At 52.8% G+C, this 17310-nt stretch overlaps 4 protein-coding genes across 4 annotated transcripts; 2 read left to right on the forward strand and 2 right to left on the reverse strand.

The window, feature by feature from the left end:
- Positions 1–981: 981 nt before the first annotated feature.
- SLC35A4 (solute carrier family 35 member A4) lies at positions 982–2882 on the reverse strand (the record flags this gene model as incomplete). Its single annotated transcript, XM_081136529.1, has 1 exon — positions 982–2882. The coding sequence occupies one exon, from the start codon at positions 2880–2882 to the stop codon at positions 1908–1910; it is 975 nt and encodes a 324-aa protein (XP_080992655.1). The 3' UTR covers positions 982–1907.
- Positions 982–5282, reverse strand: LOC308556847 (SLC35A4 upstream microprotein). The gene is made up of 3 exons (XM_081136533.1): positions 5198–5282; positions 4097–4195; positions 982–3505 (listed from the first exon to the last, which is right to left on the reverse strand). The coding sequence occupies exons 1-3, from the start codon at positions 5210–5212 to the stop codon at positions 3308–3310; spliced, it is 312 nt and encodes a 103-aa protein (XP_080992659.1). The 5' UTR covers positions 5213–5282; the 3' UTR covers positions 982–3307.
- A 364-nt stretch (positions 5283–5646) lies between these two features.
- On the forward strand, positions 5647–11826 carry APBB3 (amyloid beta precursor protein binding family B member 3). The gene is made up of 12 exons (XM_081136528.1): positions 5647–5838; positions 6105–6268; positions 6349–6425; positions 6955–7015; positions 7208–7354; positions 7478–7605; positions 8012–8126; positions 8261–8345; positions 8596–8679; positions 8946–9061; positions 9193–9384; positions 11121–11826. The coding sequence occupies exons 1-12, from the start codon at positions 5790–5792 to the stop codon at positions 11355–11357; spliced, it is 1455 nt and encodes a 484-aa protein (XP_080992654.1). The 5' UTR covers positions 5647–5789; the 3' UTR covers positions 11358–11826.
- On the forward strand, positions 11677–17107 carry SRA1 (steroid receptor RNA activator 1). The gene is made up of 5 exons (XM_081136532.1): positions 11677–12394; positions 12527–12652; positions 15249–15454; positions 16423–16531; positions 16681–17107. The coding sequence occupies exons 1-5, from the start codon at positions 12370–12372 to the stop codon at positions 16890–16892; spliced, it is 678 nt and encodes a 225-aa protein (XP_080992658.1). The 5' UTR covers positions 11677–12369; the 3' UTR covers positions 16893–17107.
- Positions 17108–17310: the final 203 nt, after the last annotated feature.

Genomic DNA, 17310 nt, shown 5'->3' on the forward strand with positions numbered 1-17310 from the left:
GATTTTAGAGAGAAACATCAATTTGTTGTTCCACTTACTTATGCATTCATTGGTTGATTCTTGTATGTGTGCTGACCTGGGATCAAACCCACAACCCTGGCATATTAGGACAACTCTCTACCCAGTTGAGCCACCCAGCCAGATCCCGCTCTCCTTCTTAAGGGTCCTAGAAGAAAGAGGAAGTTGGGACACAATAGCAAAGCTAACCTTCATTGTAATTAATACCATTACTAACCAGGTCTCATTGTACCGGTCCCTGCTAAGTGCCTAATATCCGTGATTTCATTTAGCCTTTTCTACTACCCAAAATAATTGTAAGGTACCATTGGCCCCCATTTCAGAGCTAAGACAACTAAAGCTAGAAGAGGTTAAGTATCTGCCCAAGGACAGTCAGCTAGTGACAGAGGCAGAATTCAAACTCAGGTTTAGTTGGCTGTAGCTCCACACAGCAGACAGTGGTTCACAAGCTGCAGTGTGCATCAGAATCACCTAGGGCGCCGCTTTAAAAAAAGAGAAAAAATGATTCCCAAACTCACTAAGATTCTGCTTCAGTAGACCTGGGACTTTAAAAAACCCCCACAATTTTACTTGATATTCTACCATGAGATCAGATGATAGGCAGGAATATCAGTGACGGATCCAGAGGAAATGAGAGTTATAACCACATTGAATCTTGAAGAGTTTTCTGGCCTAGAGTCTAGTTTGTCCTGTTGGGCGTAGTGCCTTCTATCCCCAAGATGCCTCCAGATCCCCCAGCAACCAAGTTTTGTGCTTCAGGAAAATTTCAAAAGCTCTGTGACAGAGAACAGTCTTGGCTCCATGGAGCCCTCAGAGGAAATAATGCTGCTGGCAACAGTGGGGGAAAAAAACAGCCTTTGCTTCTAGTCTATAAGTTACCCCAGGATTAAGATACTAAGGGTGCCAGGGGAACAAAATTGTTTGAGAGGAGCTATGCAACACAGAAAACACAGGACAATCATGGCCGATTGTAGGAATCGCCTACACTCCAGAATGCTTTATTAAGACCTTATTGCTTATGCAGTCTGACACTGATTGAGCTATACAAGTTTCCCTGTGCTGGTCCCAGGTCACTCTGTGCAGAGCTTCTGTGGCTGTTGGGAACTGGGACACTGCTAGGCAGGGGCAGGACCTAGAGTAGGAAGGACTGTAACTCCTAGGAGCTGTAGAGGGGGTCGCTGGGCTCCAAGAGGGTCTTTGGGTGAGTAGAGAGGTTGGGAGTATAGACTTAAGCCAGGGTCCAGGGGCAACATTTCCTGAGATGAGTCAAGCCCCAGCCCCTCTGGGGTTTCCAGAATAAAGGCTGGGTGTGGAGAGAGCAGGGGTATACTGTCTTCAGGTGCTGCTGGAGCTATGGGACCTTGGCAGAATGGCCCAGGTGATGGGTGTGGAGCCTGTGGCAATTGAGTTTTCCTGCAGGACAGTGGGGAGCGAGTATCCTTTACGGGGGAATCATGCGCCACAGCTGGGCTGGGCAGCTGGCACCAGGCCTGGGGGCAGTGGGTCTGCTGGGGTGGCCACAGTAGGCAAGGAATATCAACTGTTGCCCATGCCCCACTTTAAGCAACTACATTCATGCAGGATAGCAGGGAACCTGCTCTATCAGGGATGGGGTCATTTCTCAGGCCTAAGTGTTGATGCTCCCTTAATTCCTTAGTCTAGAAGAACTTGGGGGGGAGGATGTTTAAGAGTTTCACTTCCTTAACCAAACCCACTCTACATGTCTATAAGGGGTACACCTTCATCCACCCATCTGGCTGCTCTCTCTTCCCCAGGTTTTCTCACAAGGCACTTGATACAGGGCTGCTGAGGGAAAGGGGGCTGGTAGGTGGCTCTCAGAGTGACACCCAATCTCCAGAGTCAGGAGTCAGGGTGGAGGTGGTCAGGGGCTAGTGGCTGCCATAGTACAGGTGCACTGCCAGACCAATGAGCAGTGTGGCCAGGAAGAAGGCAGCTGTGAGCTGTAGCCGCAGCAGGGCTGCGGAGAGCACAGCGTTGACCACCAGTGAGCAGGACACCACGAAGAGCCGAGTGATGCTGCTGCCGTGCTTCATGACAGCTGACATGAGCAGTCCATTTACTGCCTGGCTCAGTACCACGAGTGCTGCCCATCCTGAGAAGCCCTCCAGGAGGCCTGGGCCCGGGCCGCCACCTGCATGCAGACCTAGGTTCAGGAGCACACCGAAAGTGTAAAGGAAGAGGTTCTGAAGTGCCAGAGGCAGCCGCTGTCGCTTCATGAGCAGCTCTGTGTACACGGATGACAGGCCTGAGATGAGGCAGTACAGGACGAGGAGCAGCAGTCCTAGTGGAGTGATATGCAGGGGCATGGGGCCAGCCGCAGCTGCCGGAGGGGGCCCGGGAAGGGTGTTCCCAGGGTCCTGGAGGCCACCAGCTGCATAGCAGGCCCCTGCTGCCATCAGCAGCAGCAGTGCTAAGCCCTGGCGTGCAGAGAGGCGGTGCCGGAGGCAGAGGCAGTAGAATAGGGCTGTGCTTCCAATCTTGAGATTGCTCAGCACCTGATAGGTGCTGGGGTCCATGTATCGTTGAAGATAGATCACCAGGTTATTGTTAGCGCCATAGAGCAGGGCTGGTAGTGCAAAGGGGGCAGCCTGCCGCCAGGGAGGGGGCCCCCGGGGCCATGCTTGCCAGCCCACCAGGAGGGAGAAGGCGCACAGCAGCAGCTTGGTCAGCTCAGTCAGCAGCACAGCTGAGGAGGGTCGGAAGGGCACTCGGCCATCCACATGGCACAGTGCCAACAATGGGGCATGGGCACCATACATGGTAGTGGACAGGAGTAGCATCAGGGTCCAGCGGGCCTGCCCGGGACGGCCCAGGCCTGGGACACCCCCGTCCTCTACACTCATGCCCACACCACAGCCTGGTGGCCTGTGCAGCGAGCAAGGGGCGGTGAGGATTGTCACACGTTTGGGAGGATCAAGACATGGAGTTGGCTCCCAGGAGGCAGGACCGTGGTGCCGGGCCAGAGAGAGAAGTGAGGATCATAGTCCGCCGCAAACTCCACAGTCAGGGCGGAAAGGGTCTGGTGGCCTTAGAAGCCATAGTCTTGGGATCAGTCCCATGGGGTCAGGGAGGGGAGGAGGAGTCCAGGGTGCTGGTTGATGCACCACTTTCCACCCTCTGCAGGAAGGGAAGCAAGGATGAAGGTGGCAGAAAAACTGGAGACAGCAAGTGGGTGATAGCTGGGGAAGCCAGATAGGGTGTTTGTGGTCGAGAGGCTTCCACCTGCAGGCCCCAGCTGTTCATCCTGCCTCCCCCATAGGATCCAGAGCTAGCCAGGCCCTTTGCGCAGTGACCGTAGATAGTCCCTCAATGTCTTCTCCACATTGGGCACAGCATATGCCTGAGCTGCGTAGATGCCAGTGCAGGTGCCCACAGCAAAGCCCAATACTGCTGATGCCCTCAGTTTGGCCACCACATAGCCAGCCAGGAAGCCTTTGAGGAATGGGGAGGACAAGAGCGAGCCATCCTGTGGAAGAAGATTCAGGAAGAAACTCAGTAGGTTCTCCCCTTCTCTAACCAGGAGCTACTCAAGCTGGGCTTAGAGCATCCCTCCACCTGCTTCTTTTTACTCTGGAAAGTTGCAGTACTCTCTCTAAAGATGTTCTCAAGGCTCTGGAGGCAGAAAAATAACCTAGGAGTCCTGATCACATAATCTCAGAACCGTGGGGTTAGGAGGCTCGAAACACAGAACCCTATTGCCACAAGGCCACAGAGATGTCCCGGAGGAACCTGACCCTGCTTGCTTCTCATTTTCTAGCATGGTCTCCCACCAGTGCAGGCAAAATGAACTGCTTTCACCCCCATGTTCATCATGCTACTCCCATCACAAGAACACTGCATATGTTATTCCATCTGCCTGGAATATTCTCTCCTCCCCTCTTCACCTAGTTAATCCCTATTTAAGATCCCAGTTCAAGTGCCATTTTTCTCAGGGAAACTTTCCTTGAAGTCACAGAGAACAGGCCTTCAATAACCATTTGCTGAATAAATCCCTACCACCAATTCAAAAGCATATTGGGCAATGAAGCCTAGGTGGGGAGGGGTCAGATGCAGTTACCTGGCCCACACCACTGCTGACTTCGTCTTCCACACGCTGTTGCAGGCGCTCTAGCTGGTTCTTGAGAAATGCCAGGTCCTTAAGCTTGGGCAGAGAATCCTAGGACAAGGGAGAGACTGGCTCCAGCAGACTGACCTGGCCCCATCGCCTGCTCAAATCTATCAGAGGCTGGGGAGGAGGGAGGGTGGGGTGAGCCTGAGAAACCTCTTCATATAATAGCTTCCTAAGATGATATTGGTAAAGGAAAAAGGGCATTGAAAAGGAGAGAATTCACACTGGGGCAAGGGAGGGGGTGACAGATGGAATGTGCATCAGGAACTTTATATAGTAGGCAGTGTGTAGGGAAGGCGGGAGGGACAGATAGGGGGCCTTCAATCAGATCAATCAGGAAAGTAGTAATGACTATAAGCTACCTGGGACTGGGGTTCAGTCTGTCTTGTCTACTGAGTCCAAGGCCTAATGCAGGGACTAGCAAGTACTTAATAAACGTGAGTGGTGCTGAACTTCCAGACCACAAAGGTACGTAATGGTTGCAGGCAGTTCCCTGGACAATTTGGGGGTAATCTGGTTTGTGCCCGGGCTTCTCTCCCTTCGCCACCCAAGGCCAACCCAAACTGAATGTGTGGCTATGCGCGCGCGCGAGGGTGGAAGGGGCGGGGTCATGGCTGGCTGCAGGAGTGCGGGTAAATGAACTGAGTGACTTTGACCGCATATAAGTATGAAATTCAGTGTATGCGCGAGGGAGTGTCTGAATGGTTTGTCAGTATGAATTGGAAACGTGTCTCTGGGAGAGAAAAACTGGAGGGCTGCGGAATGGAGCGGAGTGGGGAGTGTGTCAAAGTGAAAAGGTTTGAGTGTGACTAACTAGGGACCGTATGGTCCCCCAGAGGGGATGCCTGGAGGATCATCAGCTCTGTTTGCCTCGTGAAGGGCTCCGCCACTCTACTCTACACTGTTGAGGCCGTCCACGTGAGCAAAAGCCCGCCCACAGGAAAAACAAGGGGCAACTCCACACCTGAGCCGCTCCGGTGTCACCTTTCCCCGGGACTAAAAAGATGTGAAGACCACCCTGACTGTGGACCACCCCCACGGCCCACTAACCTTGTCATCCGCCATCTTCCCCGTCGAGCTTGTTGCGCAGGCGCAGCTCCGCCTCCCTTACGCCAAGTGCTACGGCCATAATTACTGAGGGGGAGCACTTCCGGGGCGTTTTGGGGAAGGGTGAGGGCGCTTTCCCGGCGGCAGAGCCCAGGCGGTCTCTCGCCCACAGATACTTCCACGTGATTCCTCCTGTGGCTTCCTAGCGGCGTGTGCGCGCGCGCGCATACAGCCGGGGCGTGATGATCTCACGGGTGCGCGTGAACGCGGCCGGTCACCCGCTGCTTGCTGAGCTCATAGTTGCGCGGTGCCGTCGGCTGCTGCGCTGGCCACGGTGCTCCTTCCCGGGACGCGCATCCGCTCGGGAATTCAGACGCCTGTTTGCTTGCGCCACCTCTCGGCGGGAGGCGCTGCTCAGGCCCGTCATATTTCAACCCCAGGACCCGGCCCCTGCCCCGCCCTGGATTTGTGCAGCATCCGCTGGCTCGGCTGACTCCGGCGCAGAGAGGCTGGACTTCTCCGCGTAGCAACTCCAGAGATCGAGCTGGGCTGAGGGTGCAGGCCGGCAGAGGCCGGCGGGGACGCGGCCGGGGCTATGCTGGGCAAGGATTACATGCTGGCTATAATTCTGGTCAATTGCGATGGTGTGCACGGAGGGGGCCCGATGGGAGGGAGGACTGGGAGTTGAGAGGGCTACCCCAAGGCCCAAAGACAGGGAGGAGGGTACATCCCGGGGTGAGAACCAGGGTACAGATGAATCCTGGTGTTGGCGCTGTCATAATATCCAAGATTGGGAGCCTGGACGGTCGGCCTGGACTGCAGCATAAGAGTTGACAAGGTGTTATTCTGAACCCGCAAATATGCCCTCCTCCACTCCTGTGTTCTCCATCCCCATTCTATGTTCCTGTAGATGACTTGTGGGGGGACCAGAGTCTCGAGGGAGAGCCAGGCCTGCCCCCTGGCTGGAGGAAGATCCACGATGCTGCGGGTACTTACTATTGGCACGTACCCAGTGGTAGTACCCAGTGGCAGCGCCCAACCTGGGAGCCAGGAGATGCAGAGGACCCAGGCACGGTAGGTGGAATGTGAGGAGGGGGCCTAAGCCATGTGTGGAGCTAGCCTGCTGCTACACTGACTTAGCCCCCTTTCTGCAGAGGATGGACGGGATTTGGGGACTTCGGCCCCCCAAGGGGAGATCCTTCTCCAGCCTGGAGAGCTCACTGGACCGGAGGTAACAGGGATAGGCCAGGTCAAATGAAAGGCTTGGGGTTCCATAGCACTCAGAGGTGCAGCTGGTTTCCAGCCCAGGTTCTGAACTCTAGCCCATGTTCTTGACTCTCAGTATTTTGAGTTTTGCCCTTGTTCCAAGCTCTGTCTTTTGCCACATGTTCTTTTCTGTGTTCTGGGTCCTGACATATGTTCTAGACCTTGGCTACTGTCATGGGCTCTGTCCATGGAGGTTCCCATCCTGTGTTCTAGGTTCTCTTATCCCAATTTGGGGCTCTGGTTCACATTTTGGACCTGGCTCCATGTTTGCAACTTTTATTCTATGTCCCGTGTCCTGAATTTTTCCTCAGATTCTAATTCACACTTTTTATGTTACATGTAATATGTCCTGGGCCTTGTCCTGTTCTGGTTTTATGTTGGGGACACTATATTCTGGGTCTTAATCCCACATCTTTGCCTATCAAGTAGTCTGTGCCTCACCAGTGTCCCTTCTGTAGGAAGTGCGGTCCCTTACCAGCTCTGTTCTGTTCCAGTAACTCTCTGTCCTGGTATGGTGAGGAATCCTACATCCAGAGCATGGAACCTGGGGCCAAGGTAGTGACTTGGGCCTGAGGGCCAGCCCGCGGCATTGGGGAGGGTCCCAAGAGAAAGGTGGGATTGGGCTGAGCAGAGATGATCAAGGGAGGGGGTATCAGAGGGTTTGTATGTGTGGAGCCTGTGGCATCTTCTACCCTATTCCACTTCTACTCACTTGGGGCCCTCCTGTCCTTTTTCCCAATCTGTCAGTGCTTCGCAGTCCGCTCTCTGGGGTGGGTAGAGGTACCCGAAGAGGACCTGGTACCAGGGAAGAGCAGTATTGCAGTCAATAACTGCATCCAGCAGCTGGCCCAGACCCGCAGCCGGAGCCAGCCTCCAGATGGTGCCTGGGGCGAGGTGAGCTAGCCAGCCTTCAACGGGTTCAGCCCAATGTCCAGCAGAGGTAGTTGTCTCTGAATTGCCTGTTCCCCATGGCAGCCTCCTTCATCTGAGCTCTGGGCTGTCCTCTGTCCTTGGCAGGGCCAGAACATGTTAATGATCCTGAAGAAGGATGCCATGAGCTTGGTGAATCCGCTGGACCACAGTCTGATCCACTGCCAGCCTCTGGTGCACATCCGTGTATGGGGTGTGGGCAGCTCCAAGGGCCGGTGAGGACCCCTACATCCCCTCAGGTGAAAGTTGCTCCTTCCACCCCCTGCAGGCTGTGTTCCCTACTGATGCTGATCCCTTGTACTTGAACCCCTGGACACAGATCCTCTGACATGGACCCAAGCTCTGCCTCCCCTGCCTGGTGCAGCCCTGGTTGGGGAGGGTGGGCCCAGCTCAGCAGGGACAGATGGGGGAGAGCCTGAGAGGCTGAGCTGATTCTCTTCTGTGCTCCCACATGCTTCTGGAACAGTGACAGGTGAGTGACAGCCAGGTGCCTTGAGCCCCAGCCCTGACCTCCATGTCCATCCTTTCCATATCCCCTGCCTGACTTTTTAGCTTCCTGCAGGCATTATAGGCCCCTGCCCCTACCCAGCCTCTATCCCAGCCCCATCTCTGACCTGCCAGGGACTTTGCTTTTGTGGCGGGTGACAAAGACAGCTGTATGCTCAAGTGCCATGTGTTTCGCTGTGACGTCCCTGCCAAGGCCATCGCCAGTGCCCTACATGGGCTCTGTGCCCAGGTAAGGGCCAGGAGTGGGGTAGGGAATGTGGTATGGAGCTGGGTCTGAACTTGCCAGGGTGGTTGGGGCAGGGTAGTATTGGCTCCCTTACCTCAATTCCTCTCGTGACTCAAGCTAGCTGCATTGTGTTTCAGATCTTGTCAGAGCGAGTGGGGGTCAGTGGTGATTCCTCTTGCTGTTCCCTAGACCCAATCTCCCCTGAAGATCTGCCAAGGCAAGGTATGGGGAGGGAGGTCCTGCACTGCAGCAGTATGCTGTTTTAGTGAAAGATGGGAGGGGGGTCCTGCTTACTTAGTACTTCCTTGGAAATATGGAACTTCTGAGGCATCCTGGTTCTAGGAATCCCAAGCCCTGAATTGGAGGCATATCCATGGCCTTTTCTTCTATCTTCTGCTAGCTTCAGCTCTCAGAAGGGTGGGGAAAGGGTTGTGGAGAGAGCACACGGGCCAACATGCTGTGTATATTTCAGTGGAGCTGCTGGATGCGGTGAGCCAGGCTGCTCAGAAGTATGAGGCACTGTACATGGGGACCCTGCCAGTCACCAAAGCCATGGGTGAGGACTGAGTGGGCTGGAGGGGCTGGGGGGCTGTATAAGCCAAGGGGAAGCTGGGTGAGGTAGGATCTACCGCTGTTTCTCAGCATGCTTCCATGGCCCTGTAAGGCCTGGGATGTACTACCCTCCCCAGCTCAGGATTCTGAGCGCAGCCACAGGGAGTCTCCCCATCTCCCTGAATTCCGAGTCAGTGAGAGGGGATTAGACACTCCCTGCAGATTCCTTCTTTATGTCTGGGAGACATGATGGTGGGTATTTCACCCCAGGAATGGATGTGCTGAACGAGGCCATTGGTATCCTCACCACCCGGGGGGACCGGGATTCCTGGGTCCCCGCCATGCTCAGTGTGTCTGACTCTCTCATGACTGCACATCCCATTCAGGTACCAGAAGGTGAAGTTGGCGGCTGTGGAGGGGTGGGCAGGGATGCCGGGCATCATTGCTTGCTGCTGGAAATTGCTCAGTGGATCCAGCCTGTGCCTGGCCCTCTAGTGACTAGGCCTGGTGTGGGCAGGCAGAGGCTGATGCAGAGGAGGAACCACTATGGCAGTGCCCTGTGCGCCTTGTGACCTTTATTGGTGTTGGCCGCGACCCACACACCTTTGGCCTCATTGCTGACCTGGGCCGACAGAGCTTCCAGTGCGCGGCCTTCTGGTGCCAGCCTCATGCAGGGGGACTCTCCGAAGCTGTGCAGGCTGCTTGCATGGTGAGTTAGGGGTAGGAGTGGTGGGTGGGGCTGCCCCGCAGCTGCTTTGTACTGGTGACTGCGGCTCAGGATTGGCAGCCTCTCCAGAAATCACAGACCAGTGATACAAGGGCTGACTATGGTTCATAGTGTTTTATTTGGCCCTCATGCTGTTTTTAATATGTTTTAATGAGTCTCCAATATTTATTTATTCATTTATTTTTAATCCTCACCCGAGGATATTTTTCCCATTGCTTTTCAGAGAAAGTGGAAGGGGGAGGGGGGAGAGAGAAACATCGATGTGAGAGAGAGAGATTGCTTGGTTGCCTCCTGCACATACCCCAACCAGGGCCAGGGATGGAGCCTGCAATTGAGGCATGTGCTCTTGGCCAGAATTGAACCCCATACTCTGTAGTCTAAGGGCCGATACTCTTAACCACTGAGCCAAACCAGCCAGGGCTGAGTTGCCAGTATTTAAAAGCCAGGACATTTCACACAATAATTGTTATTCCTGTTTTTCTTAAAATATCAGCAGCTCTGACAACTGGGTTCACATGCATAAATTTCAACATTCAGCTGGAATTGTGTAGGGGCTGTGCCCTGTAGGGTGGGCATTGTCTTTTCTTTTTGTCTCATTTAGGTAATTTCCTGGTATCTGTGGGCATTTGCTTGTGGAATGCTCTCACTCTTCAGTATATGAGTGCCCGCAGGGTGCCAGGCACTATACTTGACCCCAGGAATTCAGTGGTATAGAGGGCAGAGCCTTAGGTTGAAGCAGAGACAGACCAGAAAGAAGTTGGACACTGCAGGATGATGGAGGAGAAGGTCCGTTCAGGGGTTCAAGAAGCCTACCTGTAAGAGGTGATAGGAAATTGAGAGTTGACGGTCTAAGGAGGAAGTTAGCTAGATGAAGGGGAGTAGAACAGAAGGTAGGCCAAGTACAGGGAACTCCAGCTGTGAAGGTGAGAGATGTTAGTGGATTAGAGAATCTGAGAGAATCTAGTGTATCTGGAGTGAGAGATGGGGGCAGAAAGAATGGCAGAAACTAGGTCATGGAAGAACTTATAGGTCAGGGTGATAAGTGCATTTTATCCTGTGAGCCATTGAAAGGCTTTGAGCAGGACAGTGAAGTCAGGTGTGTGGATTAGGAAGACCACTTAAGCTATAGTGTAGGTAAAAGATTTGGAATACACAAGATGTAGGAAGACCATTGAGTACCCTGTTGAGTTCAAATGAGAGAAGATTGGGGCAGTTGCATTGGGAATGGAGTTTGCGTGGAAGACCCTCTGCTTGACTAGGGGATCCACTTTGCTAGGGACCAGTCCACTCCAGTGAGAGATGGAGAGTCAGCATAGTGGTAAGAGCATAGTCAGCAGTATGGTTAAGAGCACAGGCTCTGCAGTTTGAGTCCCATTTCTACCATTTTCTGGCTAGGTGACCTTGGGCAAGTCATGTATTCTCTCTAAATCTCAATTTCCTCATTTGTAAAATGGGGATAGTAACACCTGATAAGTAATTGCACTGTTACAGTATACAAAGCATTTAGCACAGTGTCCAGCCCCCTTTAAGTGCTCAGTAAATGTCAAGTGTTAATGTTTTTGTTCTTGAGCTACCTGGGAATGCTGTAGGGGCTCCAGATGTGGTGGACTATGAGCCTCATGTCAGACTGAAGCCTTGGCCAGTCCCTTGTTCTGCAGAAGCTCTCAGGGAGTCCGAGGCAGAAGGGAGTTGGATCCTCACATACCCCTTCTCCCTAGGTTCAGTACCAGAAGTGTCTTGTGGCCTCTGCAGCTCGAGGCAAGGCCTGGGGTGCCCAGGCCCGTGCCCGCCTGCGGCTCAAGCGGACCAGCTCTGTGGACTCCCCAGGAGGTCCCCTGCCTCTCCCCTTACTCAAAGGAGGGGTTGGGGGTGCAGGGGCTGCCCCTCGAAAGCGGGGCATCTTCTCTTTTCTTGATGCCTTCCGACTGAAACCCTCTCTGCTCCATATGTCCTAAATTGATCTGGGATGACTGGGTAAAGAGGCTCTGGGTCCATGCCCAATCTCTACCCCTTCGTTCCCCAGTGGCCTGCAGCCTCTCACCCTTTGGAGCCTTCTGCCTGTCCCTCCAACCTTGTGCACCCTCTATTTATTGCCCAATTTATTGTTTATATGAATAACTGAGAGGCCCTGCACCACAACCTAGGACCCTGGCTCTCCTTTCCCTGGGTCCCTGTGTTCCTTGCCCCGTCCAGCCCTGGACAGTTGGCTCTACCTCAGCAACACTTTATAGCAAAATCAGTATAAATAAAAATCCCTCAGTGACCTCACTGGGTGTGAGTATATTGGGCCTGCGACAGGGTTGGGGGGTTAACCTGTGTGAAGCGTCTGTGTCTGTGCTTGGTGTTGGCGGCTGCCTGTAGCCACATGAGGGCATGGGTGTGATGGAAATCTGACTTCATTCAATAAATATATTTTTAAATGTCTTCTCTTTGCCAAGCACTAAACTAAGCATTGGGGATGTAATAAAATAGGGTTTTTACTTTCTGAGACTGTCAGGGAGATGAACAAGACAGAAGATAGCATGTAGTTCAACTGGGAACTCTCAGAGAGCTGTGGGAGCTCGGATGAGACGCTCCCTGGCCTGAGGCAGGACTAGCTTTCCCGAGTAGACCTGTGAGGGAGGGCATCCTGTCCTAGTAATCGAGCCTAGAGGGGACAGTGTAGAGGCAGCGGCCAGAGGTGAGGTTCTGGGGTCTACCTGGCTGCTCACAGGGGCCCAGGTGGGGCAGTCCTGGTGGTTTACACTTGCCCCTGCGAGCACCTGTGAGGCGGGGCGAGACTGAGGGTAGTAGGGCTCCCAGAGCGCCGCCCCTGGAAGGCGGCCCCACTCGGCGACCGGAGCCCGTCTCTCGGACAGCGGGTGCCGGGTCCCCGCGGCTCCGGGCGACCGGCCAGGGCGGGGCGCCCAGCAGCTCGGCGAGGCCGCCCGGAAGTGACGCGCTGCCCAGCTGGCTGCGGAAGCGGACATGGCGGAGCTCTACGTTAAACCGGGTGAGCGGGGCGGCGGGCCAGGGGCGCCGGGCCGCCTGTGCCCCGGCGACGGCGGGGGCGGCGGCGACGGCGGCGCGGGCTGCGCGCCCTGCCGCCCCCCGGGCCGCTTCACTCTTGCCCTCCCCTCCGCAGGCAACAAGGAGCGCGGCTGGAACGACCCGCCGCAGTTCTCCTACGGGCTGCAGACCCAGGCCGGCGGACCCAAGCGCACTCCGCTCACCAAGAGGGTCGCCGCTCCCCAGGATGGAGCCCCCAGAGGTGCGTGGGGGCCCAGGGCGCGGAGACCGGCCGAGAATGGGCGGTGCCAGGGATAAGCTTGTCCCGAGGTTCCTTTTGCTCCTCCGAGAACTCCGTGAGGAGAGGTCGGAGCCCCAGAAGGCGCCGCAGGGCAGGCCCTTTTCTGAGCCCCTTCTCTGCTGCCCAGGTCAATAAATGGTATGTGGTTTCAAAAGACTCTATGCTTTCATCCAAGGTGATCTCATCCAAACCTATGGTTTTAATGTAGTTTTTACTCTCAAGTTATTTTCAAATTTTATTTCCACCCCGTCTCTTTCCAGAACTCCATAGTGGAATATCCATTTGTTCTACATCTTCACTTGGCTATATAATAAGCATCTCAGACTTAACGTGTTACTCATTATTGTCCACCGAGCACCAACTATATGAGCCAGGCACTGTTTGAGGGCGAATTAGTCAGTAATTAGGACAAAAAGGTTTCTGCTTTCATGGAGTCCACACTGTAGCTTTGAAGATACACAAATGAAATAGTGGTAAGGGCTTTGCAGAGAAATAAAACTGATGAGAGTGACCACGTAGCTGAGGTATCTGAGGGGCTGACATTTAAGCTGAAATCTGAATGATCAAAAGCTATTTATCTTCGCTCGCTGGCGATGGCTCAGCCGTTGAGCATCAATCTAGGGTCCAGGAGATTGTGGTTCGATTCTGGTCAGAGCACCTGCGGGGGTTGTGGGCTCCATCCCCAGTCTGAGGCGTGCAAGAGGCAGCTGATCAATGACAGCTGATCAATGACAACTCTCATCATTGATGTTTCTCTCTCTCCCCCTCTCCCTTCCTCTCTCTGAAATCAATTAAAAAAAAAAAAAAAAAAAAAGATCAGGTGCCAGAGTATTTCAGGCATTGGAAACAGCTAGTGCAAAGGCCTGGAGAACATGTTCAGCAAGTTCAGAGACTAGTGGCTAGAGCACAGTGGGCTAGGGATAGAGATAAGTAGTTGGCAGGGGCCAGACCATGGTTTTGTTAGCCAGGAGAAGGAATTTGTATTTTAATCTATGTAAAGATGAAAGCCACTGAAAAGTTTAGAGGAGGGCTGCCTTTTCCCCTGACCAGTTCCCATGCCAATGGGTGGGGCTGTGGCCCTGAGAAAGAGGCTCAGCTTCAGCTTTCAGCACCCCTCTTTTCTCCACACCAAGCACTGCAGAGGAATGATATAAGCTAGGAATGATATAAGCTAGTGCCAAGGTAGAGACACGGCAGGGAAAGGGAAAGGGAAAGGGAAAGGGAAAGGGGGTGGGTAGAAAGTGTAGAGGAGGTAAGATGTGAAATAGTTGTTCCGAAGAGTGGGAAAATGAGGCCAAGTGTAGGACTTCCGAGCGGCACTGGATACCTTCTGAAACCTTTTGCCGTGTGTTTAATGTGTAACTCCTCAGCATGGTTTATTTTTCCTTCCAACAAGTGCAGGCAAGTTGGGTTCACCAGGAAAGTGGGGCAGTGGGAGGGGATAAGTGAGGTAAGAGTGTTTATAAGAGAGTGATTTTAATACATGGTTAAATCTGAGTAGCTGAGCTGGAAGGAAGGGTAGGAGGGGTGGTCAGATTTTGGAGATAGTTCAGTGTTCTTGAGAACACGCAGAGGGGAATGAGAGGCCGAGGTCAAGTGGAAACAATGATCACTGGAGGTGAGGTCAAGAAACCGAGAGGCCACATTATTAGATGAATTAAATATCTGTGTGGATGTTGATGCCCAAGAGCAAGTTCTTGATTTTTTCTAATCTTTTTCTGAAGTGGTTCCACCATCCCATTACTAAAATCAGAAACCAGGAGTCATCTTGACTCCTGTCCCTCACCCCCAATCCACCGAGTCCTGTTGCTACTCCCTCCTAAATAAATCTGACTGCTCCATTTCCCCTCATCTTGAGTCTTCGCTCGAGTCCATGCCAGCACCTTCTCTTCTCTTTCCAGGACTACTACTTCACCATTAACCTCCCAGCTGGTGGCCCTGCCTCCATTCTTGACCTGTTCTCATCAATTCAGAGCATACAGAATTAACGTCTTGACTTTTCCTGCCTCTTGGGTGCTGCCCTTACCTCTACCTAGTACTCATTTCCTTCAGCTTTTCGTGGCTGCATCTATCTCATCCATCAGTTCTTAACTCTGTGAGCACTTTTCACTACACACTAATCTAGCAACTGTATCTATATTCTAATCATCATTGCAGCTCTGTAAAGTAAGTGCTATTACTATACTATCCCAGCTCAGGTTAAAAGTAACTTGCCAAATGTCACATAGTGGGTGGGCTAGGATAAAATTAAATGGCGTTCTAGGTAGGTGCCTCTATCCCGCTTTTTCACTTAATCCACTTTATTTTTTGTAGTACACAGCATAATTTGGTGATTTTTCTTTTGTTCCCCCCCAATTGAAGCTCTGAGATCAGGAACCTCATCTACCTGGCTTACTACTCTATCTCTGGTGCCTCACACATAGGAGGGACTTTATATACACTTTTGAATGAGTTGTTCCAGAGTAGCCCTCCTTAGAAGACATGAAGTTAGAGTTGAGCTTCTTACCTATTTTGGCAGCTGTACTTATGCTTGTTTGATCCTGCTTCACCTTTTCAGTCCCCACCTCAGAGACTTCTCCTGGGGCCCCCCCAATGGGGCCTCCACCTCCTTCAAGTACAGTTTCCAGGCCCCCAGCTGTGGGGAGTTGTCCTGCCTCCACTGTGGACCCCACAGATCTCCCAGTCATTGAGTGTGAGACTCTACTGGAAGATGTGCTGAGACCTCTGGAACAGGCACTGGATGATTGCCGTGGCCACACAAAGGTAAGCCCTGGCACTCTGGTGGGATGGGATGATGGGGAGGGTTCCTTTTTTTTTTTTTTTAATCCTTACTGGAGAATATTTTTTCCATTGCTTTTTCAGAGAGAGAGTGGAAGGGAGAGAGAAACACTGATGTGAAAGAGACGCATCAATTGGTTGCCTCCTGCACACACCCCAACTGGGGCCAGGGATCAAGCCTACAGCCGAGGTACGTGCCCTTGGCTGGAAGTGAACCCAGGACCCTTCAGTCCGCAGGCTGACACTGTAACCACTCAGCCAAACCTGCTAAGGCTGGGGAGGGTTCCTATGGACAGCCAGATGCAGAGGTCTCCCAAAGGTAGACCCTTTGACCCTCTGGGCCGTGGCTCTTAACCCTTCCTGAGTTATGGACCCCTTTGGAATCTGCTAAGGCCTTCCCAGAAAAATAAACACAGCGTTTCAGGAGGGTTCAAGAGACTCTTGAAGACCAGTCAGAAGAGGCTGGTAGGAATGAGAATTGAATTCAATTCCCTTTAGTGATAAACAGCCTGATTATCATCTCTCTAGGACCTCTAAGCCATTCAGAGCAGACCTTGCAGATATTGTGCTCAGGGAGGGAGGGAAGCCTCTTTCCTAAATTCTCTGGAGACAAGGGATCTGAGGAGTCTTAAAAAAAAGTAGCAGAGTAATTTTCACCTATTTGGTCCTTAGTTTCCTTATTTGTAAAGTAGCACTATAAAATGAGTTTCTGAGGGTCTGAGACACTGGAAATTTTAAAATTCTAGCCTTACATGCTTTTTTCTTGGAAAGAGATCCACTGGTTTCATCAAATTCTCAGTGGGGCCTCTAATCTTTGGGTAAGGAACCAGAATGCTAGGATTAAATGTAAAGTTCCTGGGCCAGAAAAAGCAGGTGCTTCCTATATGGTGCTAGGATTCCCCTGCCCCTGTTGTGCTGGCAGCACTGACTTAGAGGGGCTTTCTGTCTCTCAGAAGCAGGTATGTGATGACATTAGCCGACGCCTGGCTCTGCTGCAGGAACAGTGGGCTGGAGGGAAGCTGTCAATGCCTGTAAAGAAGAGGATGGCTCTGCTGGTGCAAGGTATGAGTGGGTCCCTTGGTATAGCCTAAGTCCCTTATCCTGCTGTGGTTGGCTGAGCGGGAATAGGTGGTGATGACCAGTTGGGAGGGGAGGAGTGGGAGCTGTGTTTTGCCCCAGACTGCTTGCTTAGCCTCTCTCTCTCTCCTCAGAGCTTTCAAGCCACCGGTGGGATGCAGCAGATGACATCCACCGCTCACTCATGGTTGACCACGTGACTGAAGTCAGTCAGTGGATGGTGGGAGTTAAAAGATTAATTGCAGAAAAGAGGAGTCTGTCTTCAGAGGAGGAGGCTGATGAAGAGAAATCTGCAGCCACAGCCGAGGAGAACCAGACTGTACCAGGTGTCCAACAGGACTCATAATCCTGTGGGTTCCTCAGACTCACCTCACCATCTCCTATGCCTAGGCATGGGAGGCCTTGTCTTACTTGGCTCCCTCTTAGCACTTGGGAGGACTGACTGCCCTGCTGGGGTTCTTGGCCTGACCCACCTCTGGGGGAAGAGGTCCCACCTGGGCCACAGGGAGGTCACTTGTTACCCCTAACATATGCATTTCAATAAAAAACATCTCAATGTGGGCCCTGGGTAGGTGATAAATCCTTCTTATTCCAAACTGGTCACTTCTGGTGTCCTTGACTGTGTACCCTACAAACCTCTGTTCTTCCTCCATTCATCATGAATGGTCTTACTAGGCATGACCAGATTACTGTCTGCCACTTCCCCCAAAATAGAACTAAATGCACATCCCTTGCTGGGCTGAGTAACCCTGTCTTTGTATGAT

This window comes from Miniopterus schreibersii (assembly GCF_964146895.1).
Source record: "Miniopterus schreibersii genome assembly, chromosome: 4".
NCBI classification, from domain to species: domain Eukaryota; kingdom Metazoa; phylum Chordata; class Mammalia; order Chiroptera; family Miniopteridae; genus Miniopterus; species Miniopterus schreibersii.